The sequence below is a fragment of the Lynx canadensis genome, chromosome C2 (assembly GCF_007474595.2).
Source record: "Lynx canadensis isolate LIC74 chromosome C2, mLynCan4.pri.v2, whole genome shotgun sequence".
Lineage (NCBI taxonomy): Eukaryota > Metazoa > Chordata > Mammalia > Carnivora > Felidae > Lynx > Lynx canadensis.
In genome coordinates, this window is record NC_044311.2 from 86384932 (window position 1) to 86412229 (window position 27298).

Here is a 27298-nt window from a genome sequence, read left to right on the forward strand (position 1 = left end):
CAGAAGTATATGCAGTATGTAAAATTTCTCGTATTTACTGTATGTAAAACATATCCCAATAGAGTTTTTGTTTTGTTTTGTTTTGTTTTGTTTTTTTAATGCGAGGGCTGCTGCGAAGCCTGCTAATGAAGGAGAACACAAGTGAAGGGATTCTGCTAAGGACCTTCCCTAAAGCATTTGATTTAGAAAGGAAGGAGGGAGGCTCCCTTCTCCGCTCGGGCAGCCTCAAGCGGGAGATTTAGTGAAACATGCTCCCCGCTAGGGAGCAGTGTCGTCGTCAGCCGGCCACCAAGGCCCGTTCAAAGCCCCCAGGCGCAGGCCGGGGCCGAGGCGACAAGAAACCCCTCCTTCCCGGGGCACGCCGAGGTCGCACGCCCCCCGGAGCGTGCGGGGTGGGGGCGCTCTCCCCCGCAGAGCCCAGGAGAGGTGGTGCCCGCCCCACGCCGTCCGCCCAGCCTCCCTGCGGATGAGCGGCCGGCTTGCCCTCGCTCACCCACACCCGCACGCGCTGCTCGGCCGCCTCCGAGGGCCTGGCGCCGGAGAAAGGAGCCCGGGCTCCCGGGCACACGATGACCAACCCCCCCCCCCCCCGCCTCCAGCCCTGGCCGTGAGGCAGCGTGGGGGCAGCTCTCTGGCCCCGACTTGCGGAATGCAGAAGCGGGAAGCGGCGGCCGCCGCGGGAATGCTTCTGGGTGGAACGCGCCCCCGCTGGCGGCTGCCGGGACCCAGCAGCGTCCCGGGTGAAACCGACCCGGCCTCTCTGGCGCCGCTTCTGCGGCAAGGCCCGCAGAAAGACGCCGCGGCGCCGCTTTCCTCCCGGACCTTCTTCCCCTGCAAGCAGGTCATCTTAGCCTTAGCAGATCTCCACCCACATAGAACTCAGAAATTGTCATTTTGAAGGACAAAAGAAGTCTGTCCTAGAGATGTTTTGTTTAAACTGTCCCTCGTGTGCTGAAAAAGCGGCTCACCAGGCGTGGCGGGCCAAGTAAGGGGCTGCTAGGGGAATGAGCTGGAATGCGGGGAGGGGAGAGCTCCATCACTGACCGGCGTGCCAAGGCCCAAGGGACACCGGACCCTCCGTAATCACCCTCCCCCCCCCCCTTGGCCACAGCTCACCACGGGACCTCAAGGGACGCACTTGGGCAGCCCCGCCTGCCGGCGCCCTTGTCTCCAACCCTCTCCGCCCCGCCTGGCGCACTGCGTGGTTTGCTTAGTTTCCCGGACCTGGCAGAGCGGTGGCTGCGTTGAGGACGCACGGCACCCGTCCCGCGCCCTGTGGTCGGGGAGGCTCCGGGCCCACCCCCAGTGCAGGCCTCCGGGTGGGCGGACGCCGCCAGCGCCGCAGGTGCAGCCCAGACACAGCGCGCCGGTGAGTCGGCCGAGCAGCTCCAGAAGTGTTAATGGGGGTCAGGGAGGGAGGAAGGCAAAGCAGGGAGGAAGGACAGTTGCTTCCATTCCTACTTTTGCTAGCTGCCGAGGGACCAGCAGATTCTAGAGACTGGTGAGTCAGGCAGGGATTCCCACCTTATCGCGGGCGGTTTTCCCCAAACCCGGGTCTGCCGGCTCTGAGCACTGACGTGCCCCAACCTAGGGGAGACAGGAGGCTTTCGGTGACGCCTTCTCGGGAAGGGGAGGGGAGGAGAGACTGTGAGGATACTTTAGAGCACTAGCTTTGGACCTAGACAGAAGCGTAGGCTTGAATCCTTTCCTGGAACCGGCTGATGTTCTTGGGTGGTTCTGAAACTTTACTGAGCCTCACTTTCCTCATCTATAAAATGGGACTGTAATGCTACCTCCCAGGGTCCCTGGGAAGACTAACCCAAAAGACGCTGAGTGCTGAGCACTAAGTCTGTGAAGCACAGATAGATGTGTGTTAATTCAGTGGAGAAGAATCTCCACAAGGTCGGGTCATGCTTGCCCTTTCAGAGTGAGAGGATGGGCTCCTTGCCCAAGTGTCTCACAAGGGAGCACAGACAAGGGCAATAGCCTGTCGTCCAGGAAGCTACAGGCAAGGCTGGGGCAAGGGCGAGCACCTGCTGCTCTGGTTGGTGGCTGTCTGGACCTTTGGGGTCTGAGGGGTAAACATACAATATGGCAAAGACACTTGCCCCTTTCCTTGAGGACATCCCTCACTGTTACTTCTAAATGTCATTCTTCACCTCAGACTCTTTTGCCTCATAAAATTGGGAACCACTGTCAGAATTATTAACACCTAGAAAGTCCCCACTACAGAGGAGAGTTCCCATTTTGCAGATGGGAAGCATGAGGTCATGGATGGCAGATGACATATGCCAGTTAGTGGACATACCTTACTCTCTTCTACTCACCCTTATGTGTGTTCAATGCTGTGTGTTGCATTCTCTGTTGTTGTTGTTGTTGTTGTTGTTGTTACTGTTTATTTATTTTTGAGAGGCAGAGACAGAGCACCAGCAGGGGAGGGGCAGAGAGAGGGAGACACAGGATCTGAAGCAGGCTCCAGGCTCTGAGCTGTCAGCACAGAGCCCGACGCGGGGCTCGGACTCACAAACCTCGAGATCATGACCTGAGCCAAAGTCAGACGCTTAACTGACTGAGCCACCCAGGCGCCCCATCATTCTCTGTTAATCAAAGGATAAACACAGGCACATATGGCCAACCAAGGGAAGGAGGAAGCCAGAGTCAGACTTTCCAATGCTTCCAGGGTGGGGTGCCCTGAAGGACTTACTGTGACCATCAGTGTTGATATGAGGATGAAATCAACACCTCACAGGCAAATGGATTCAGGAGAGCCACTGTCACCCTCTGCCCCTGGGATGGACCTCAGAGTTTGGAGCAAGATCTTGGCCTTAAGGGACATGGTCTTTGTGCATCATATTTGAAGATGCCTTTGGCTGTTGCCCAGGGGGCTCCTTCTCGAACACTCCTGGCCCTGCAGTCTTTAAAACCTCTTCCAAATGCCAGGTCTCCAGAAAGGGCCAAACCTTGGGATCACCCCCCTCTCCCTTAAAGCTGCGATCCAGGAGCTTTATCAGGAAGAAGTTTAAGTTTGAAGGTAGGGACGTCCCTTGCAACAAGCCACCACACAGTGGCTGCTGTTCTGAACCATGCTTGTTCACATCGGTGCCCCCAGAGCCGACACTGTGCTGTGCACACAGTGTACACGGTGTGGTGCCTGAGAGAGGTGGGGCACCAAGCGCCAGCCCGCCCTCTGACTCAGCGAGAAAGACGAGACAGGCTAGTGTCTCCACACCCCCTCCGCTGGCTGTCTGGTTGGCAGAGCGGGAGCTGGCTCCCTTTTGCTCCACTGCTGTGATCTCTTCCCTGGCTTCCCCCGCGCCCAGCGCAGTGGTTTCTGCTTCCTGCACCCCTGCCACTGAGATGGTCTCTCCCTGCTGCCTGCCTTCACACATCCCCCGCACACGCTTAGGATGCCCCTGTCTGTGGTTATTAGTGGCCACTCCCCCACCCCACAGTCAAAACTCCATGGCCCCAGGCACTGTCCCTTTATTCTAGAACCTGCCTCTCCACTGCCCTTCTGGAGACAGTCACCCACCCACACCCACCCACGCCCCTCTCCCCACCCAGCAAGACAGGTAGGATTTGAACCTCCACAGGGACAGCTCAGTGTGCACATGTGCACACACAAGCCACCGCCTATCCTGATTGTGTTCAGGTGACTAGTGGCCACACCTGTGGTGTTGGCTCTGTCCCTAGAACACCTGGCCACAGGGACCAGTCCTCCAGCCTAGCCTCTCTGCCTGGGGAGCGGCACTTGGGTCTTTCTTGACAACTTCCCGCACTGTTATGTTGTCACCTCCTCTGGGGATCCCCAACTCTGTCCTTGACCCTGTCACCACAGTAGGCCCATCAGGTGGATTCGAGGGGCTGAGATGGATAGAATGGATCCCAGACCTGGGGGATCTCAGCCAGGCAAGGCAGAGAAGCAATCAGACAGTGCCAGGGGTCAGTGCTATGAAGCACAGGGTTCTGGGGAAATAAGATTGGGGAAGGCTTCTAGGGGGTCCCGGCACTTGAAGCAAAATGAAAAATGAAAGAAACCGCTGCCATGTTTGTTTATTCATGTTGTCTTCCCAACAGCTCTGAAGGAGGTACTATTGTTAACTTCATTTTACAGATTGATTGCTCTTTTGCCGTGAGCAAGTGACAGCAAGGATTTGAAACTGACCAAAGAGGATCTTAACCTTCATATTATAAGCCAAGACGCTGGAGTGAGAAACAATGCAGGACAAAAGAGAGGACTACAGAAAAACGTAATGTTTCTGGAGTACCGAGTTCTGTGCAGAGGTGAGAGTGGGGACAGTGGGGACTGGAGAGCCTTGTAAGCTATAGTCAGGAATGTGGACTTGGTCCTGAGGGAGGTGAGGGGCTGACCCACCCAGAGGGTCATTACCCAGGAGATAAATGCATGTAGCTCACTGGCTGCACTTAGGAGGGAGGGTGCAGTTAGAGGAGGGAAAACAGAGAGGTGGGTGCAGTCTACTCTAGATCTTGCTTCTTGATATTTTCCTTGTTATACATGCACAGAAAATGATTCCTTTTGTATGACACACCACGGTAAAATGGGAAGGGGCTGTTTGCAGCTAGAGGCAACCAACACAGGGGTTCCAGACACCGGAAGTTCCTGTTCAGCCACCCCGGGGGGCTGAGGAGTCTCAGGCAGCATGTACCCCAGTCACAGCAGACCAGACCTGGGGAGAGGATGAGGAAATGATTAGGGGGCACCTGGCTGGCTCGCTTGGTAGAGCATGCCACTTCTGATTGTGGGTTGTGAGTTCAGTGAGTTTGAGCCCCATGTTGGGTATAAAGGTGACTTAGAAAATAAAATCTTTGAAGAAAGAAAAAAATTCTTAGAAAGCAAAGTTAGTATCGCTTAGTGAAGGGGTGAAGAAGGAAGATGACCCCTGGATTTCTGGACTGAATAGTTGGACAAATGTTCATTCCCTCACTGCTGCAGGGGATATGGGGGCAGGACTGGTTAATGGGAAAGCGATGAGACGTTTGGCTGCCCTGGGTTTGAGGTGGGTGCAGAATGTCAACAGGCAGTGACTCAGGGCTCTGGAGTCTAACAGGCTGGGTCCAACTCCTACCTTCATCAACCTACTAGTTGTGTTACCTTGAGCAAAAAACCGGATCTCTTTAAACCTGTTAATTCATCTATAAGATAGGTATAATAATAGGGTTTCAGAGTTGTTATTAAATGAGAATAAAATGAGATAATGTACAGTGCCTGGAACATAATAAGTATCTAAAAATGACAACACTATTTTTTTTATTTAAGTTTATTTATTTTGAGAGAGAGAGAGAGAGATGGAAAGCATAGTGAGGGAGGGGCAGAAAGGGAGGGAGACAGGGAGAATCCCAAGTAGGCTCCACACTGCCAGCCCAGAGTCTGATGCAGGGCTCGAACCCATGAACCACAGGATCATGACCTGAGCCGAAGTCAAGAGCTGAACACTTAATGGACTGAGCCACCCAGACATCCTGGCAACACTATTACTGTTGTTATTATTATCAATAAATCTGAAGTTCAGAGAAGAAGCAATTTTAGAAGTCATCAAATGGGAATTGAAACCATGAGGATAAATGAGATAACCCAGAAAGAGTGTAGATGCTGAGAACAGTGAAGTTGAAGACCAGGAGCACTGACATTTCAGCGGTGGACAGAGGAAGAGGAGACTAAAAACAAATGGTCCAGAAGACAGAAGAAAGCCACCAGAGCCCGGTGCCTTGGAATCCACACGTAGCAGCCACACACAGTTGATCCTCTGTCTTACTTACTGTTTGCCAACAGAACCTGATGTTGTTGGGGGTAAGCACCATCTGGATTCTGTGTGCCTTGCAGGAGGCAGCCCAGAGCCCCAGCTCCAAACCAGGAAGTCAGTCCTCACTCATAATCCCATTGTGCTTGCCAGTGATTGGTTTATGAAGGTGTATTTGATCCCTTTCTGGCCAATGAGACTTGGTGGAAAGTCTGTTGAGGGACTTCTGGAAAATATTTCTTTGATTTAAAAAGAAAAGATGCCCACAAAGACCAAAACCACGATGAGATACCACTTCATACTCACTAGGGCAACTAGAATCAAAAAGCCAGATAACACCAAGTGTTGGTCAGGATGTGGAGAATTCAGAACCCTGGTGGGAATTCAGAACCCTGGCGAGAATGTAAAAAGGAATAGCCACTTGTAAAATAATGTTGCAGTTCCTCAATTAAACATAGAGTTCCCATATTACCCAGCCGTTCTACTCCTGGGTATATACCCAGGAAAATGAAAAAAAAATTATGTCCCACTGAAATTCATACACAAATATTTATAGCAGTGTTATTCATAATAGCCAAAATGTAGACACAACACAAATGTTCATCAATAGTGGAATGGATACCCAAAATGTGACACATCCATACAATGGAATAATATTTGGCTATAATAAAGAATAAGTACTGATACAGGCTTTAACATTAATGAACTTTGAAAACATTATTTTAAGTGAGAGAAGGCAGCCACAAAAGGCCACATACTGTATGCTTCTATTAATAATGGAAGTCCAGAATAGGGAAATCTATAGAGAAAAGGTGGTTTAGTTGCTTAGGGCTGAGGAGGTGGCAGGGAGATGGGAGATGATGAATAAAGTGTATGCGCTTTCTTCTTGAGGTGACCAAATGTTCTAAAATTGACAGGGGCACCTGTGTGGCTCAGTCAGTTGAGTGCCTGACTCTTGATCTCCTCTCAGGTCATGATCTCGCAGTTTGTGGGATCAAGCCCCATGTCAGGCTCTGTGCTGATAGCGAGGAGCCTGCTTGGGATTCATTCTCTCTCTCTCTCTCTCTCTCCCCTCCCCCCTGCTCACACACGCACACACTCTCTCAAAATAAACTTTTAGAAAAAAATCGATAAGGGTGATGGTCACACATATGTGTGAATATACTAAAAGCTATTGAATTGTACATTTTGAATGAGTTGTATGTTAATTATAACTCAAATTGTTGAAAAAGAAGCAACAAAAACAGTGGTACACAAAGAATACAGAATCTTCTCAATGTTGTCATGTCTGCATGGAATGGCTTGCCCTAACCATCTGGCTACCAGCATGAGGATGATGTGCACAGGAAGAAAGAGACAGAAATCATGAGAATCCCTGGGAAGTGGCAAGGGAGCCCAGCGGCACCATGCTCTGGGGGTCTTGAGACCCACAGAGAGGGAGTGGGACCACTGAAACTATTGAATTCAAGAACACGGTGCTGTGTTTGTGATGCCAGTGTTTGGCCATAGCCTGCCAGCACCCACGAAGCTGGCAAATTAACATGGAACACCACCTCAGAGAACTTAGCCATCGCCTTGACATTACTTGCCAGAGGACGGCCTTACTTACAGCAGGAGGATGGCCTTCACTTGGCGTCCACTTCCCAGATACCTCCCATCTAATGACTTCTTTGCTCCTTATTCCTACTTGCATCTCGGATCTTCTTTTTTTTTTTTTTAAGTTTATTTATTTTATTTTGAAAGAAAGAGCAAGCACGAGTGAGGGAGGAACAGAGAGAGAGAGAGAGAGAGAGAGAGAGAGAGAGAATCCCAAGCAGGCTCTGCACAGCGTCGATCCCGACACGGGGCTCGAACACATGAACTGAGAGATCATGAACTGAGCTAACGTCAGATGCTAACCAAGCAAGCCACCCAGGTGCCCCGCCCACCCGTCTCGGATATTCTATCTAGAATCATTTTTCCTTCTGCCTGGTATATATATGTAAACTTTGGAATTTCCTGAGGGTCTGCTTGTAAAGATCTTTCAGTTTTGATTTGCCAGAAAATATCTTTGTTTTGCCCATGTTCTTGAAAAAAAAATTTGGACATAGAAGATAGACTGGTAGTTATTTTCTTCTGTTTCCATTTATGTATGTATGTATGCTCTTGTGGGAGGGACGGTGGCATGTGTCTGGGCCCTTTGACTGTTCCCTTTTCCTGCAGGGTGGACCTGATTGTGGTCTGGGGCCTAGTGACCAGAACGTCCAGAAGAAGGGTGACAAGGGGCCCTTCGACATGGAGGCAGTGGATGAAAGCAGAATGAGATGTGTGGTCAAGATGGAAAAGCAGGTGAGCATGGGAGGGTTTTGCTGGTGTGGCAGAGCTGGTGGACTGAGAGGCTCTGGAAGGCTGTGGGGACAAGCATAAGGGGAGGGTGCACTTCTCTGAGCCATAGGCCGGAACACCTGCTGCCAAGGAGGCCTAAGCGGGGCCCAGGCTTCCCCCGCTGTTGGTGCACAGTTATTTTCTTTCAGCATATGAATATTCCCATCCTTGCCTAGAGCCACCTCTGATACCAAATGACCAGCATTCAGTATGGGAAATAGAAGCCAGCAGAAAAGGAATTTATACAGGTACTATAAGTCATTAGGTGCCCTGGAAGAATGGGCTATAGTTTGGGCCTCCAGGAAAGACTCTGTAAACACCCAGAAGTAACTCACTAGAGGTGCTGCCATTTGTGTGACAGTCCAGCAAGTGTTAAGGCTACCTTGGGACTCAGTCAAATTTAGTAACACAGCACTGTTGCTGAAAGTCAGGATGCCACCATAACCGCAGCTGTGTCTCCGTACCCACGAAGCTGGGGCTGGACACTGGGAAGCTGCTGCAGGAAAACTCCATGTCTCCATAATCTTGTTTGCCCAGAGAAGACAATGAAAATTGCAGATATATGGTCTGTCTCACATCTGCTCTCTGAATTCTTTTTTTTTTTTTTTTTAATTCTTCATTGCTTATTTATTCTTGAGAGAGAAAGAGAGAGTGAGCCAGGGAGGGGCAGAGAGAGGGAGACACAGAATCTGAAGCAGGCTTCAGGCTCTGAGCTGTCAGCACAGAGCCCGACGTGGGGCTTGTCGTGGGGCTCGAACTCACAAGCTGTGGGATCATGACTTGAGGCAAAGTCAGATGCTTAACTGACTGAGCCACCCAGGTGCCCCTGCTCTCTAAATTCTTAAAACCTCATTCGCGTAACCCAACTTCAAGGGAATCTACAAAATGAAGCTTTTTGCTTCCCAGCCTTTTATGGTGTAGGAAGGCACTCTAGAAGGAGATGGGAATTGTGAGGGATCCCTGTTGTCACATGACATGCAAGGTAGGGGCCTGAAGTGACCATTGGGTTTGACAATTAGAAAAGCAATGAGGCCCAGGAGAGGGCTGTGTCAGCACCGTGGTGGTGGGCAAAGCTAGACCATCCGGGGTAGAGCAGCCAACAAGACGTGAGGAGCGAATTCAGTGAATGTGGATGGTTTAGGGAGTCCCGTACAGGGACATAGAGAGAGAGATGGTGGATGGAGGGCACATCAGCTCAGGGAAAGTTTTGGGAGGTTGGTTTTCTAGGAATGGCAGATAATCAAACACGCTTATGAGGAAGGGAAGGTGCCAGCTGAAGGGAACAGAGGGAGCAAGTAGATACAGAACGGATGGAGAGCTTGTGGCTGGTGGGTGAGGATGCTTACAACGTACAGCAAGACGCTCATGATATTTTGCTAAGTGACAAAAGCATATCCTCAAACAAACATTGTGTGATTCCTTTCCTGTTCCACAGCATATTAGATACACCAAAATCCTCACTGAATTGTCAGACAGCCCTCATAGAGATAAACGCAATTAATTCCACTGTTCCAAGCCGCACCCCTGAGATGGAGCAGCCCAGCCAATGGCATAGGCTTGGGCAGAGCATGTAGTAACTAGAGGGGCAGGATAAGAGCGGGATCGGGTGGGATGGTTAAAGCACATTTATACTCTAGGGCCACAGGCTGGCTTGTTCCATAGGCCTCATAGTCAAGTCATTATCCCAATGGTCCCACGATCGCCCTCCCTCCTGAACACGGAGGAACAGCCTGCCAGCAGTTCTAGAACCAGCTTCAGAGGCCTGGGCATAGCATCAGCCCATCCCGTCCACCCGCAACAATTGTGGAGACACCCGGATTCCCCTTAGTAGTTTTGGGCCATATCCTAAAAGAGCCCGGATATGTTTGCAACATAGTCCTGTCACACTTCCTGTTTCCTCTCAGATAATGACCACAAGATCCACTGACCAAGGCTGACCCCTAAGTACATGACTTCCTTGAAAATAACTTGACACAGCTTAAACTAACTTAGCTTTTCACCACCCTCATCTTACCTCTCAACATGGTTATTTCTTGTGCCCACCTCTCTGTCTATACATAAATATAAAATAATAATTTATATGTAATCTATCTTGTATTATTATTGTATGTGCATTACAATCTGGAATTGTACATTTTTAATCATTATTGGCCCCAGGTTTGTTTTTTTTTTTTTTTCTTTTGGGGGAGGTGGTGCTGAATCATGAGAATTCAGGCTGACAACCTATATGAGGATAGGCTTGTGGTTACACATTCTCAGAGGAGATCCCGTACCTGAATTCAATTGGGATTAGACTCCAAGAAAGGCAGTTTTTCTTGCAGTCCTCTGTATTATCCACACAAAATCGATTTTCTTTTTCAAATTTTAGAGACAGAGCATGAGCGGGGGAGAGGGGCAAAGGGAGTGAGAGAGAATTTTAAGCACGTTCCATGCTTAGTGCAGAGCCCAATGTGGGGCTTGATCTCAAGACCCTGGGATCATGACCTGAACCAAAATCAAGAGTTGATCACTTAACCTACTGAACCACCCAGGTGCCCCTACAAATTCAATTATAATAAATGTAACGATACATGAGCTGAACAAAAGGTAAGGAATACTAAGGCACAAGAGCAGGGGCCTAGAGAGGTATTCAGGGCCTTGAAGCCAGATATGGACTAAGGACATGTACAAAACTGAGTGCTTATGAACATGGGTTTTTGTGCTCTCTCAGGACTGGCAGGACAGAAGATAAAACCTGATGCCCACTCAAGAGAGAATCTTAACAGGAGACTCGCTCAAAGCTGGGACTCTGGAGGACTACATTCTCCATATAAAGGTGACCCAGAAATAAACTATTCCTTCTGCAGAGGACTGGGATCCTGATGCTAATTGAATTGGAGTGTGGGTGGGCAAATCTCCCCTGAGAATATGTAACCACAAGCCTGCCTTCATATAGATTTTCAGCCTGGATTCACATGATTAGGTACCACCTCCCCTAAAAGGGAAACAAAACAAAACAAAACACCCTAGAGCCAATAATATGATCAGAATTGGTCCCAGACTTTTGATGCCCCCAGGTACCTGACAGAAGCAAGTGTAAATCCTTTTCAGTGGAATTCAGAAATTTGCCTTCATCCCTGGCCTCAAATAATCCCCACAGGTTATGTCCAAGGAAAATAAGCAGCCCCAAATAAAATAATTTGCCAAATATAGAGGTAACCAAGGCACTATGAGTAAGAACCAGCGGAAATGAGACAGCAGATTCAGACCCAAAAAAACTTTATATTTTTTTTAAATGTTTATTTATTTTTGACAGAGAGAGAGAGAGAGAGAGCATGCAAGCAGGGGAGGGATGGAGAAAAAGGGACACAGAGGATCTGAAGCAGGGTCCACGCTGCTTCAGAGCCTGACACGGGCTGGAACTCAGGAACCCTGAGATCACAACTTGAGCTGAAGTCAGTCACTTAACTGACTGAGCCACCCAGGCGTGCCCTCCTCCCACCAAAAAAAAAAAAAAAACAAAAAAAAAACAAAAAAAACCCAACCTTTAGATGCTGGAATTATCAGATCTAGCATACTCAAATAAGCATGTTTAATGTAATAGAATAAATAACAGAGGCTTGAAAATATGACAAAAGAGCAAGCAAATGTGGAAAAAAAAACTCAGAGGAAAGAAAAATAAAAAATTGAAATGTAAAACTCAGTAGATAGGTTTAAAGCTGGTTAAATATAGCTGAAAGAATGATTAGGGATGTGGAGGATAGAACAGAAGAAATTATTTGAAATATAGCCCAGAGAGACAAAGATAGGGAAAATATAAAATAGAAGTTAAAGTGACATAGAAGATAGACCAACAAGGTCTATCATACATTTAATCATAATTCCAGAGGGAGAATAAATAAAAGAGAAGAGGAAATGTTTGAAAAAAAAAAATGGAAGACTGTTTTTCCCCCAAGTTTGTTTGTATGTATGTATGGATGGATGGATGGATGTATTTTTGAGAGAGAGAGGGCATGAGGGAGTGAGAGGCAGAGAGAGAGAGGGAGAGAGAGAATCCTACACAGGCTCTCACTGTCAGCACAGAGCCTGAAGCGGGGCTCGAGGTCACTTGATGCGGGGCTCGAACTCACAAACCGTGAGATTATGACCTTAGCCGAAGTCGGACGCTTAACCAGCTGAGCCACCCAAGCGCCCCAGGGAAGATTACTTTCTATAGATGGGAAAGGACCCAATCCATACGGTCAGGAAGCCAATAAAGTTTCCAAATATGCTAAAGAGAAATGCACACCCAGAATCATCGCAGTGAAACCACAGAACATAGCATGTTAAATATTATAATGTTGGCCACCACTGGCAGTCCTGGGGTGCCCCTGTCCCTGGATGAACTGCTTCTGAAAGGCAATGCCGAGAAGACAGGAGGAGCCGGAGGAGGAAGGCAAAGAGGAGCTGGATGAGACCCTGTCAGAGAGACTGTGAGGTCTGACAGAGATGGTCCCAGAGAGGGTCCGGTCCATGGCTGGCGCCACTTTTCATCACTCCCTCTTTGGGGCTCAAAAAATGTGCAGGTTTTCCAGGCCAGCCTTCATGATCCTGGTGCTTCCTGTTGTCTTCGAGATTGAGAAGTTGCAAATGGAGCAGGAGCAACACCCACAGCAACGGCAGATACTTGTAGGGCCTAACGCAGGTTCTCAGGGGGCTTGCCAGGGCTCTACCTTCATTTCCTGGAAAGCTCTATATTGTTCCTGCTATGTGACTTCTCTTGCCGGACAAGTTTGAAAATTCAGTAGTGTTTGAACTGCTGATTATTTGGATTATTATTAGTTAATAAATTTTTTTAATGTTTATTTTTGAGGGAGAGACAGAGTGTGAGCAGGGGAGGGGCAGAGAGAGAGGGAGACACAGAATCCGAAGCAGGCTCCAAGCTCTGAGCTTTCAGCACAGAGCCCAACATAGGACTCGAACTGACAAACCATGAGATCATGACCTGAGCCAAAGTCAGACGCTTAACCGACTGAGCCACCCAGGCACCCCAGGATTATTATTATTTTTTGACTTTGGCACATTGGTCCATCTAAACCTGGTGGGGAGAATTTTCCTGAGTGTCTCACCTAGACTCCTCCTAACTTGCAACCGTGGCCTCCCTGCTGCACCATTTCTGCTGTCCTCACTCTGGCCATCTCACCCCTTTCACTAAATAACTTGTGACCTGAAGATCTCCTCACTATCCCATTGTGGCATAGGAACTGAGGCCACTGGGAAGGATGTACCCCTGACCATTTTTTGGTTTTAAGCATGGAGATGTTGGGAAGGGACACATACACAGTATGAAATACATAAGGCATCACAGCTGGGGTGTATTGTGAATTTCCGTGCCCAAAGGGAGGGAGGGCCAGCAGCAGCTTTAACCACAGGATGGGGACTGTGGAGGACAGTACAGGAGCTCATTTCCTCTGCCCCTTTTGGCTGTTAGAGACCTATGTGTGTGTGTCTAAAAAACAAAAAAAGTAGGTGCTCACCTTTTGTATTTAATACTGAAAATGATTCGAACAGAAAAAAATAAAAATAAGAAATAAATATTAAAATGATATACAGTACTAGAAATACTAAATAAAAGAAAGCTCATATAGCTATATTAACTGTATTAATATCAAACAAAATATTTTAGGAAAAAAACACTAGAGATAAAAAAAGATAACTGTATTATGGCAAAATGTTCACTGTTCTAACAATTCTAAACTTTTTTTTTTTTTTTCAACGTTTATTTATTTTTGGGACAGAGAGAGACAGAGCATGAACGGGGGAGGGGCAGAGAGAGAGGGAGACACAGAGTCGGAAACAGGCTCCAGGCTCTGAGCCATCAGCCCAGAGCCCGACGCGGGGCTCGAACTCACGGACCGCGAGATCGTGACCTGGCTGAAGTCGGCCGCTTAACCGACTGTGCCACCCAGGCGCCCCAAAAATAAAATCTTTTAAAAAAAAGTTTAGGGGCGCCTGGGTGGCGCAGTCGGTTAAGCGGCCGACTTCAGCCAGGTCACGATCTCGCGGTCCGTGAGTTCGAGCCCCGCGTCGGGCTCTGGGCTGATGGCTCAGAGCCTGGAGCCTGTTTCCGACTCTGTGTCTCCCTCTCTCTCTGCCCCTCCCCCGTTCATGCTCTGTCTCTCTCTGTCCCAAAAATAAATAAACGTTGAAAAAAAAAATTTAAAAAAAAAAAAAAAAAGATTTTATTTTTGGGGTGCCTGGTGACTCAGTGGGTTAAGTGTCCGCCTCTTGATTTTGGCTTAGGTCAAGATCTCACAGTCGTGAGATTGAGCCCTGCATCGGGCTCTGCACTGTGCCACAGAACCTGCTTGGGATTCTCTCTCCCTCTCTCTCTGCCCCTCCCCTGATCATGCCCGCATGCTTTCTTTCTCTCTCAAAATACATAAATAAACATTTAATTAAAAAAAAAAAGATTTGGGGGTGCCAGGGTGGCTCAGTCGATTAAACATTCAACTCTTGATATCGGCTCAGGTCACGATCTCATGGTTCGTGGGTTCTGCACTGATAGTGTGGAACATGTTTGGCACTCTCTTTCTCTCTCTTTCTCTCTGCTTGGGATTCTCTTTCTCCTCTCCGCTCCTCCCCTGCTCGCTCATTTGCATGCTCTCTCTTTATTATTTTATTTTTAAATTTTTTTATTATTTTATTTTATTTATTATTTTTAAAAATAAACGTTTTAAAAAATATTTATTTTTAAGTAATCTTTTTACCCAATGTGGGGCTCGAACTTATAGCCCCAAGATCAAGAATTGCATGCTTTACCAACTGAGCCAGCCAGGCACCCCAACAATTCTAAACTTTTAATTTATAAAAACAATGACATAGCTTCAAAACTGAGCTAAAATGACAAAATTACAAGGAAGACTAGACAAGTTCGCTACTCATGAGCTATTTTTTGACACACATTTCTGTGATTTGTAGAATAAGTAATGGAAAATCATTAAAGATATAAAAGGTTTGAGGAACACAGTTAACAAACTTGATCTAATGAACATGTGTAGAACTATGTATCCAATAACTGTAGGATATATGGTGCTCTCAAGCATCCACAGAATGTCTACCAAAATGGACCATTAAAAAGTAAATGTTGGAGGGGCACCTGGGTGGCTCAGTGGGTTAAGCATCCGACTTCAGCTCAGGTCATGGTCCTGCGGTTTGTGAGTTTGAGCCCCATGTCTGGATCTCTGCTGTCAGCACGGAGCCTGCTTCAGATCTCTGTCTCCCTCTCTCTGTGCCTCTCCCCTGCTGTCTCTTTCTGTCTCTAAAAATAAATCAACATAAAAAAAGGATAAAAAACGTTATAAAAAAAAAAAAAAAGAATGGGACGCCTGAGTGGCTTGGTCGGTCAGGCGTCCGACTTCGGCTCAGGTCATGATCTCACGGTCCGTGAGTTCAAGCCCCGCATCGGGCTCTGTGCTGACAGCTCAGAGCCTGGAGCCTGCTTCCGATTCTGTGTCTCCCTCTCTCTCTGCCCCTCCCCTGTTCATGCTCTGTCTCTCTCTGTCTCAAAAATAAATAAACGTTAAAAAAAATTAAAAAAAAAAAAAAGAATTCCTACACATACTAAGAAAAAATGGTCAGAAGGATTTCCACAGAAGGACAAAAATGTTCCACAAACATTTGAAAGGTGTTCGACCGCACTGGTATTCAGGGAAATGCATGTAAATACCCAAAAGATTCACAAAGTCAAAATGTTAGAGAATCCCAAGCATAAAGGAGCATATGAAGCAGTGGGCACTATAATATCTGCTGGCTGGCAGGACCTTTGGAAAAACAGTTGGGCATTCTTTAATAAAGTTGAAAGCCTGCACACCCAAGACTCAGGGGTTCCATTTCTATATATGTATGTCAGAGAACTCCTGTATAAGAATGTAGCAGCAGCATTCGTAGGAATAGAAAAATTTGTCAACACTCAGAGATGCTCTAGCAGATAAACAACAGTAAGAAGAATATAAGTAAATTTTAGTCTATATCTCTATCTCTATCTCCAGTGGAATACCACAGGGGAACTACAGCTACAGGGAACACCATTAACAGAATGTTGAGTACAGGAAGTGAGTCACTGGTAAGTTGCATAAAGAATTCTCCCATTGGTCTAAAATGCAAACACAGTTATAAACACGGAATTATTTAGAGTGTGATAGTCCGTTTTTGTGCGTGTCAACTTGACTAAGCGATAGTCCCCAGTTAGTCAATCAAACATGAATCTAAATGTTGTTGTGAAGGTATTTTGTAGATGCAATAAAGGTCCACAAACATTTGACTTTAAATAAGGGAAGTTAGGGGTGCCTGGGTGGCTCAGTCGGTTAAGTGTCCGACTTCAGCTCAGGTCATGATCTCACGGTCCGTGAGTTTGAGCCCCACGTCGGGCTCTGTGCTGACAGCTCAGAGCCTGGAGCCTGTTTCAGATTCTGTGTCTCCCTCTCTCTGACTCTCCCCCATTCATGCTCTGTCTCTCTCTGTCTCAAAAATAAATAAACATTAAAAAAAATTAAAAAAATAAATAAGGGACGTTATTCTAGATAATCTGTGTAGACCTGACAGAATCAGTTGAAAGTCCTTTGGAACGAACCAAGGTGTTCCCGAACAAGAAGCTCCCCTCCTCTACAGACTACAGCTTTATCTCCTCCCTAGAGTTTCCTGGTCTTCCTAACAGTCTACCCTATCGACTTCAGATTTGCCTAGCCAGCCCCCCCAAGTGCATAAACCAATTCCTTGCAGTAAATCTTAATGTATATATCCTACCAGTTCTCTTTCTCTGGTTGAACCCTGACTAAGATTTTGTTACTGTAAGGGTTCTAGAGGAACAGAATCTTAAAGATGAATTTTTTGAATAGAGGTTCTGGGTTTTCTAGAATTGGTTCTCTAGCCGGATTGTATTTGATTTTTTTTAAATGTTTATTTATCTTTGAGAGAGAGAGAGAGAGAGAGAGAGAAAGAGAGCAGGGGAGGGGCAGAGAGAGAGGGAGACACAGAATCTGAAGCAGGTTCCAGGCTCTGGGCTGTCAGCACAGAGCCCGACACGGGGCTCAAATGCACGAACTGTGAGATCGTGACCTGAGCTGAAGTTGGACGCTTAACCAACTGAGCCACCCAGGTGCCCCTAGCCTGATTAGATTTAAATGACTCTATTTCAAGTAGTAAGGAGGGCACTGGTAGTCCGTGGAGTGATGTGGCATTAGAGATACCCCAGGGAAGGTTTTGGGTGACATGTATATGATGCCTTTGCTGGGCTTCAAATTCCCAGCTCAAGGTCCTCATAAAATGACTTTTGCATGCCCTGAAAGAGACCCTTCTCCGCTATTACTTGCAGGGCTGAAACTGCTGAAAACCAAACCCGTAACATCATCCTGCGAGCTGTTAAACTACAGTGCACTTTGAATTCCAGCCTGGAAAGAAAGTTAAAGTGAGGGCATGTAACCAGGGCACAGAGGTGCAAGAGCTCCTAGCTCCGAGGATCCAAAACAGACCAGATTCAGTCACTCACCACTGACAAAATCCAAAGGAAGAGAGACAAGTGTGGTTGAAACAGAAAAGGAACTTATTTCAGGGAGGCCAGCACTGGGGAGACAGTGGACTAACATTGTGGGTACATGCGGGTGGGCAGTAAAGGTCAGGTAGATCATTGTCTTGGGGTCAGTCACATGGGGTCTTGCTGGCTCAGGGCAGTCCTTATTGCTTTCATGAAGGGGTAGCTTTGGTTCCCACCACGGGATGCTTTGCCCGCAAGGTCTCTTGCCTGAGTTAAGGGATAAGCTGGAAAGAAGAATTTGATCAGTTAGAAAGTACAGACTAAGGTCAAAATGGAGGTACTTGAAGTTCTCTTTCAGGCATTGATTGGGAAGGAATGGGATCCTTGCCTGCATTCCAGCATTAAGTTTGGCCTCACCTTATCTCTAAAAGTCAGGATAGTCACTGGTTCTGGAAAAAGAGTCTGTACAATTCAGTTCGAAAGTTCGAGGAGAGGCTGCAAAAAGTTATCTTTCAAACTCCTTGAAGTGTTAGTGAGTGTCAAGAGGCTCCTTGTCAGGATCTGCTAGATTCCTGTTCTGTTGCTTCCCTGTCTCATCCCTGCTATGACATATTCCACCTGAGAACAATAGCTGTTTAAGGTCAGGCTTTGAAATATATGGGCGCCTGGGTGGCTCAGTCGTTAAGCGTCTGACTTTGGCTCAGGTCATGGTCTCATGGTTTGTGAGTTCAAGCCCTGCATTGGGCTGTCTGCTGTCAGTACAGAACCTGCTTTGGATACTCTGTATCCCCCTTCTCTTGACCCTTCTTCCCTTTTCACTCTGTCTCCAGATAATAAATAAATAAATAAATAAATAAATACCTTAATAAAATATCAAAGTCAGGAAACAGTCACCATATGTATTCTTGGAGGAGAGTCAAACTTGTTTTTCTGTTCACCAGGGATGATATGTGGGTGCTGATATATAGGTTCATCATGTAAAGGGCTCAGATTCCTACTAATTTTTGAGTCCAGGGAGTGAGAAAGAGAGTCCTGAGCAAGAGAAAGTGTCTTTGCGTGCCCAGGCTGCTATAACAAAATACACAGACTGAGTGGCTTATAAACCACAGAATTTATTTCTCGCAGTTCTAGAGCCTGGGAAGTCCAAAATCAAGGCGCGGGCATGGTGAGGGGCCCTCTCCCTGGCACATAGTCCACACTTTCCCAAGGTGCCCTCACACGTTGGAGAGGATGAGGGAGTTCTGTGAGATCTCTTTTATGAGAACACTAATCCTATTCAGGAGGGCTCCCTCCCAAAGGCTCCACCTTTCTGACATTATTACTATGGGCATTCGGATTTCAACGTATGAATGGGGCAGGGCACAAACATTCAGGCCCTAGCAGTAAATTCTTATCACCTTCCGAAAGGTCAATTTCAGGGTGTGTGAAGGTTGGAGGGAGTGCCTGGAGACAATGGGGTCAAATGTATTTTATGTTTGCAGGGAAATGGATGGAATGCATTGAGGTTCCGACAGTTTTCACATGGGCAAGAGACAGGCTGCCGTGCCTGTGGACAGGAGCTGGTGAACAGGATGGGGCTGTGAGAACCATATTTGGAGGGTCTGCAGATCCTATTTGCAGATAGACTCTTAACAAATATGGTTAGCAGTGACCAGGTCATCAACAGAGGTCTCACTTTCCCTATATGTAAAATGGAGATAATAAGACCCACTGCCCCGAAATGTAGAAAGGGCAAAATGAGATACGGGTGTTAAGTGCCTACTACTTAACGGGCACTTAGTAAATAGCAGCTATTATTAACATTTTTATTGTATGTAAACCCATTTTGAGTTTGTCTAGGCAATTGGACGTATTATAATTTACCTTATAACTAACAAACGCTATTGTCAGCAGATGCAGATCTGTGGAACCAGAATTGCGTCTGGAGCAACTGAGAAGCCATTCTAGGCTCTTGACCCAGTGTCTTGGCAGCAGTTTGACCTGAAGATGGCACTCAGGGCCCTGTGGGGCAGCCTCAGCCTACTCCGTCTGCTGTGGTGTCTCCTTCCGCAGACGGGCTATGTGCACCCAGATGAGTTCTTCCAGTCCCCTGAGGTCATGGCGGGTAAGCTCCCTGTGTGCGGTTAGGATAAGTTGCCACAGAGTCTGGACTATTGCTGATTGGATATTCAGTGGGGAGGGAGAAACATGTCTGTGTGGACGAGTAGTAATTCCATGAGCCTCTCTGGAGTGAGAACTTGGGAGTGGGGATTTCGCATCTCCTCCCTGACTGGTGACATTGATTTTCTGGATGATACTAAGAAAATGCCAGCCTCTGATGTTTTCCTGCTTGGACCAACAGCACAGGTTATTCTGAATGAAAGCAGTTTTGTACTATTCGGTGGAGAGATTTTAGAGTTGGGCTTCCCAGATGCTTAGGGAAACTTACACAGGATGTGGTCTGAGATCATGAAACTTTTCTTCTCTGGGTTCATATAAGGGCTGAGGGAATCCAGGCCTGGAATGCTCACTTGTTAGAACATATCTGCTGGGTGGTGTAGGACACATCATGAGGATGGTTGCCAGAGACCTTGAGGCTTTTCAGATGCTGTGGGCACATGGCTTCTTTCTCATGGTTCAAGATGGCTGCTTGAGCTCCAGCCATCAAGTCTAAAATCAAGTCTTTCCAGCTATTGGAAAGGAGATGGGCACGCCTGCTCTCTTTAATGGACATATTTTGAATGTCACATACTTTTTGCTCATTTCCATGCCATTGGTCAGGATGTATTACATGACCACATCCGGTTGCAAAGGATGCTGAAAAATAGTCTTTTTTTTTTAAGATTTTATTTTATTTTTTATTTTTTTAATTAAAAAAAATTTTTTTTAATTTTTTTAATGTTTATTTTTGAGACAGAGAGAGACAGAGCATGAACGGGGGAGGGTCAGAGAGAAAGGGAGACACAGAATCTGAAGCAGGCTCCAGGCTCTGAGCTGTCAGCACAGAGCCCGATGCGGGGCTCGAACCCACGAACCGTGAGATCATGACCTGAGCCGAAGTTGGACACCCAACCGACTGAGCCACCCAGGCGTCCCTTAAAAATTTTTTTAATTTATTAATTTTGAGAAAGAGAGGCAGAGCTTGAGTGGAGCAGATGCAGAGAGAGAGGGAGACATGGAATCCCGAGCAGGCTCCAGGCTCTGAGCTGCCAGCACAGAGCCCGACACGGGGCTCCAACTCATGGACTATGAGATCATGATCTGAGGTGAAGTTGGATGCTTAACTGACTGAGCCACCCAGGTGCCCCTAAAGATTTTATTTTATGTTTTAAAGTTTGTTTGTTTATTTATTTTGAGAGAGAGAGCAGGGGAGGGGCAGAGAGAGAGGGAGAGAGAGAGAGTCCCAAGCAGGCTCTGAATATCAGCATGGAGCCTGATGTGGGGCTTGAACCCACGAACTGTGAGACCATAACCTGAGCCGAAACCAAGAGTTGGATGCCCAACTGACTGAGCCACCCAGGCCCCCCATAAAGATTTTATTTTTAAATAATCTCTGCACCCATTGTGGGACTCAAACTTACAACCACAAGATCAAGAGTCACATGCTCCACTGACTAAGCCAGCCGGGTGCCCCTGAAAAATACTCTTTATATCTGACCAAATGCCCAACTAAAGAGATGAAGGGAGGGAGGGAGGGAAGGAAGAAAGAAGGGAGGGAGGGAGGGAGGGAAGGAAGGAGAGAAGAAAGGAAAGAGGGAGGGAATGGATGGATATTGGGGAGGCATGCATCTATCTCTGTCATAGGGCTCAACAGGTGGATTCATTTCTTAAGGTGAAAGGTCCAGTCTTTTCCACACTTTTTAAAAACCTGGCCACTAACGAAAAGCAGCCAGGTTGATCTGATCCTAGATTTTCTGTTTCCCTTTCACCTTCTGACATAGAAAGAGAAAACAGCCAAGAGGCCATAGGAATAAGTAAAATAAGTAGGAGAAGCAAAGAGCCCTAAACAGCCAGCAGTGTTAATCAGGCATGAGATATTGTGGGGCTTGGAGCTGAGATGCAGAAATTAAGAGGTGGTTTCCCTCACCCACCCCTCAGAGCTCTGGGACACTGGGGCACAGGGGCACAGACCAGCCCTGGGCAGCAAGCAGGTTAATTACATAAGTACTGCTTGAATACATTTTTCTTCTAAAAATCTTAAGTATCATAGGCAACACTGAAGTCACTTCTGACCTTAACCACAACCGCTCGTTTCCTTCCCCTGTCTCACATGCCTGTCCTAGATGACAACCATCATCACAGAGACAGGTTTTTGACTCTGATGTTGGAGGCTTTAGCACTCTTCGGACTGGAGCCTCCCCCTGCTCTCCCCACACCCTGCCCAGGGCACAGTGTCCCCTCACTTCCTAGGCATGGTTCCTCCTGCCCCCTTCACAGGGGGACCTCGGAAGGGCTGAGCTCCCTATGTTCATTTCTGTTGCTGCTTAATAAATCATGGTTCTGTAAATCAGAAGTCAGGTAGGGGCTCTCCGCTCAGCGTGTCACAAGTCTGAAATCAAGGTCTGGGCCAGGCTGAGATCTTGTCTGGAAGCTCTGGGGGGAAATCTGCTTCGAGGCTCATTCTTGTCAGTTGGACAAATTTGCAGCTATGGAACTGGAGGCCACCCACATTCCCTGCCAGGGGCCCTCCACCTTTGAGCCAGCAGTGGTGCACCAAATCCCCATGGTTTGATTCTCTGATGTCCTCTTCCACCACCAGCTGAGAAAACTCTTTGCTTTCAAAAGTCTCGTGTGGTTACGTCAGGCCCACACGGGGTTACCCCCTGTCTAATGGTCAGCCATCCTCTGTGACATAACCTAACCACAGGAGTGACAGCCACCATCTTCAGAGTCCCAGGGATCGTGCAGGCCATGTTCACTAGCGGCTGGGAAAATCTCGGGGCCATCCTAGAATTTTGTCTCCCACGTGCCCTGAGCTTGGACCTGGCTCATCTCCACTTCTCTGTCCGCAGAGGACATCCTGGGTATAGAAGCTGCACGGCCATGGGAGTTTCACCCCACCAGCTCCTGCCGCACGGTGGTCTTCCCACTGCTGACCTCCGGCTCTGCCTTCTGGCTGCTCAGGCTCTGGGAACAGTGGGGGCCATGGCCGGGCCCGGTGAGCGGCTACGTGCTGCTGGTGGGACCCCGGCTCCTCCTCACTGCCCTCTCCTTTGCCCTGGATGTGGCCGTGTACCACCTGGCCCCGCTGTGGGGGGCGGAGCGCTGGAACGCCCTGGTCCTGCTGTCTGGTTCCTACGTCACTCTGGTCTTCTACACAAGGACCTTCTCCAACACCATCGAGGGACTGCTCTTTGCCGGGCTGCTGGTGCTGGTGTCCCCCCGGTTAGCTTGGAGCCCCACACCCAAGAAGCCTGCTCCAGGCCCCTGGTGGCACAGCTGGCTTCTCGGGGGCGTCGTGGCTGCCGGCTTCTTCAACCGGCCCACGTTTCTGGCCTTTGCTCTGGTCCCGCTCTTCCTCTGGAGCATTTGTGGAGCCACAAACCCTGGCTTCAAGTCACTGACGAAGGAAGCCCTGGAGCTGCTCCCAGGGGCAACCCTCGTGGCAGCGGTGTTTGTGGCTGTGGACAGCTGGTATTTCTCCAGTCCATCTAGATCCACTACCCTTGTTCTGACACCCGCCAACTTCTTGTACTACAACCTGGATCCTCAAAACCTGGCGAGGCATGGCACACACATGCGGCTGACTCACCTGGCCGTCAACGGTTTCCTGCTCTTTGGGATGCTGCATGCCCGGGCCCTGCAGGCTGCGTGGCAACAGCTGCAAGCCTGCCTCCAGGCCTTTGCACGAACGGGCTTCCCGCGGGCTCTGGGCGGCTGGAGCCTGCTGTCCAGCCCCAGGCCTTGCCTCCTGCTCCTCTACTTCATGCCTCTGGCCCTGCTGTCTGCCTTTAGCCACCAGGAGGCTAGGTTCCTGATCCCCCTCCTGGTCCCCCTAGTCCTGCTTTGCAGTCCACAGGCCCAATCTGTGCCCTGCAAGGGCACCCTGGTCCTCTTCAACAGCCTGGGTGCCCTCTTCTTCGGCTGCCTGCATCAGGGAGGCCTGGTGCCTGGCCTGGAGCACCTGGAGCAGGTGGTTCACGCACCCGTGCTCCCAAACATGCCTACCCACTACACACTCCTCTTCACCCACACCTACATGCCCCCCCGGCACCTCCTGCACCTCCCGGGCCTGGGCTCAGCTGTGGAGGTGGTGGACATGGGTGGGACGGAGGACTGGGTCCTGTGCCGAGCCCTGAACAACTTCACCAGACAACCAGCCTGCCAGGTGGCTGGTGGGCCGTGGCTCTGCCGCCTTTTTGTGGTGACTCCTGGCACCACCAGGCCTGCCATGGAGAAATGCCATTTCCCTCTCAAGAGTGAGGCACTCCTGTTTCCCCACTTGACCCTGGAAGACCCGCCAGCCCTGTCCTCTCTGTTGAGTGGGGCTTGGAGGGACCATCTCAGCCTTCACATCTTGGAACTGGGGGAAAAGCCTGACAACGTGACAGAAAAGTCACTGCCTAAGATCCAGCCATAGGTGAAGGCACCATTCCACCTTCTATGTGGGTAGCTGGGCTGGGACGGAGCCCTGATTCTCTTCCTTTCCTTTCCCTTCCAGAATTCCCACCACTGCCTCTCCTGTGCATAGGCTTTGGCTGCTCTACCTTCGGGGTAAGCTGGCACCTTTCTCCCCTTAAAGACCAAAGATCTGACCAGTCACAATCCTGATGCGAAAGTCCCCAAAGAACCAACCACTGGTGTAACCAATGGCGCCTAATGTCTGTTCCTGCTCTGTTTCTTCTAGCCGCTGTGGTGTTGTGACATGTAATAGCACCTGGTTATGAAAAGAGAGATCTGCTAATGACATTCCTGAATGACCTCTCTCAAACCTTCCAGGATGCCTTACTTCCTGCTTTCCTGATAACCCTCTGGCTTCCTAGATACCTGGGAAGGAGGCAGTGTGGTGATGTAGAAAGACCAGGTAGTTCAGACTCTGGAGACCAGAGTTCTAGTCCCTGGTTTGCCTGCCACTCACTGGCTGTGTGATCTTAAGAAAGCCCCTCCCCCTCACCTAACCTCAGTTCCCAATCTGTACAATGGATGAGGGGATCTCGGAGGTTTCTGCTAGCTGACACTATGGCATGCCTTGGTCTGCAGCACATGTCCCCTGGCTAAATATGCATATCTCTCCCAAAGCTCTTTAAGCATAGACTGGCGGTATATTTAAGGGCACTCTGACGCCTGCTGTCTCAGCGTTTTGTTATTACCGAGACAAGTAGTTCTGGAACTTTTCTCCCCTTCTTCTACTCCTGTCCATGAGAGAGGTGGTAGGACAGCTTACCCTTTAAAGACCATTCTCCTTCCTCAGCCCACCTGAGTGGGAATGGAGAACACACAACGCTGTTAGTAGCTGGTTGCACTTGAGAGCAATCTGATGCTACCAGAGACTTCTTAAAAGTGGTCTGGTCACTCTCTAAGCTCATAGCCCCCGTCTGAAACCTCTTCATAGGATGAAGAGCAAACCCCATGCCAAACCAACACCTGCTCTGGTGGAAGCCATCATAGCCCCACGCACGATGCTCTCCACACCTAAAGGCACCTGTACCCATCCACTGGGAACACGAGGAGCTCTGGCACTAAACCTGTCCTCATTCTCCCTGCTCAAAGCTCTAGCAGCTCATAAGAGGCACCCAGGCCACAGAAATCAGTGAGCTGGAAATCAGTACAGAGCAGGAGAGCAAAACAATACAAATGACCAAACCTGGGCATTTTTCTAGTCCCGTCTTCTGCTGTCTAAGGCTTGGGTCATCCCCTTTTTTTTTTTTTGAGAGCGGGGTTGGGGGGGGGGGGAGGTGGAGAGGATCCCAGGAGGGGCAGAGAGAGAGAGAGAGGAAAAGACAGAGAAGTGGGGCTCACCCAAAGCGGAGCTCATGAACAAGGTCATGACCTGAGCTGAAGTAAGATGCTTAATGACTGAGCCACTGAGGTGCCCAAAGCTTGGGTCATCTTGAACCTACAGCCCTTTGAGTCATGCTGCCCCGGGACTCCTGCTCGTCTTAGTGCCACACCCTCCTCATGACTCCAACCCTGAGGAAGAGGAAAGTCAGTGGATGCTAGTAAATGTTTAGCAACCCATTCTCTGGGGGCAAAAAAGCCCCAATTTGTAGTATTTGCCAATTTTTGTGGTATAAATACTCCCGCCACAAACTACCAAATCATTTCAAACTACCAAAATGATGTTACTGAACTCCAAGTTGGGAGGAGATGCCAAAGATGTGCTCTCAGGATCCAGTGGAAGTTGGCTCTAGCAAACTACTGGACATTTCCCTCCTTTCAATTCTATAGTATCCCTTCATTTAAATTCTATAGTATCCACCATTGTGGTTTAGGTTTCTAAGAACCTCTGATGTGTCTTCCTATCCTTAGTGCCTAACATCATCTCTGGCACTTATTTGCTTACTTTGCAGCCCAAGTGCCACCTTGGAGACACTCTAGACTCTAGGGTCCCAAACTCCTTTGGACTTCTTGGGATTTCTGCATCTTCCCTGAGTTGGATCCACAGTCTCAGAATTCCCTGGAGGAACTGTTGGCATAGTAGTCCATGTAGATGGTTAACGGTCTGACTTCTAATACAGTTGTCCATAAAGTGCTGTTATCTAGAGGCACGTGGGTGGCTCCGTTGGTTAAGCGTCTGACTCTCGGTTTCGGCTCAGGTCATGATCTCACAGTTTCATGATTTTGAGCCCCACACAGCGCTCTGGGATGACAGAGCTCTTGGGATGAATCCCAAGCCTGCTTGGGATTCCTTCTCTCTCTCTCCCTCTCTGCCCCTCTCCCACTCATGCTGTCTCTGTCTCTCTCAAAACAAATAAACTTAAATAAAAAGATCCACTTAAAAAAAAAGGTACTCATATCTAGGTCTATGTGGCATCAAGGGTCGAATCAGAATTGCCCTGCAGGGTAGCAGGAGGCGTTGCTTCCTGCTTCACTTTCTGGCAGAACTTAGAGCTTGAAAGGCATGCTGGAAGATTATTGCCACTGGGAATGGTGGGAAGAATTTGGTCTGTTTCTTTAGTCATAGGGTAATTGGTGGGATGGCAAGCCAGTGACTACAATCCCTGGAGGCTTCTCCAATGAAGTGCGGAGGCATCCAAATCACCTGTCACTATACTCTGGTTTCTCTTCAGATCGCATAAATCTTTCGCCTTTTAAATCACCTGTCACTAGAATAGAAAGGACTCTGTTTTCTCTCTCTGCTCAGACTCCCTCTACAAAAATGGAGGGAACTTACTTCTTATACACTTCTTCCATGAGAAATAAACAACTGTCCCCCTCTCTTGCCTTTTTTCCCTTTCTTACCAAAATGGCCAGTTTGTCTAGTAGCTTCATGGCTTCCTGCAATGCTTCCTTTTGCTCTCTGCCAGTCTGGGAAAAGACCTACCACTGAGTGTGCTGACCTGTGTTGAGGGTAGGGGGTCCAGCTGGAGACCGCTAATATTCTGCTGCTCTGAGATCCAGAGACAAATGAGTGAGATTGAGACCAATGAGGCAGAAAGGCAGTAGAAGGAACAAGGTCTTCAGGCTCCTCATTGACAGCCTCAAAGAAGAAGCCAGAGTTGTCTCTGGTCTGGGAGGACTTGTCCTTTGGTAGGACAGGGGGTAG

General features: G+C 48.4%; 1 protein-coding gene across 1 annotated transcript; it reads left to right on the plus strand.

Annotated features, from left to right (window-relative positions):
* The first annotated feature begins 1227 nt into the window (after nucleotides 1–1227).
* Nucleotides 1228–25464, plus strand: PIGZ (phosphatidylinositol glycan anchor biosynthesis class Z). Its single transcript, XM_030330310.1, has 6 exons — nucleotides 1228–1369; nucleotides 4115–4284; nucleotides 7962–8087; nucleotides 10834–10938; nucleotides 19507–19717; nucleotides 22605–25464. The coding sequence occupies exons 5-6, from the start codon at nucleotides 19600–19602 to the stop codon at nucleotides 24170–24172; spliced, it is 1686 nt and encodes a 561-aa protein (XP_030186170.1). The 5' UTR covers nucleotides 1228–1369; nucleotides 4115–4284; nucleotides 7962–8087; nucleotides 10834–10938; nucleotides 19507–19599; the 3' UTR covers nucleotides 24173–25464.
* Nucleotides 25465–27298: the final 1834 nt, after the last annotated feature.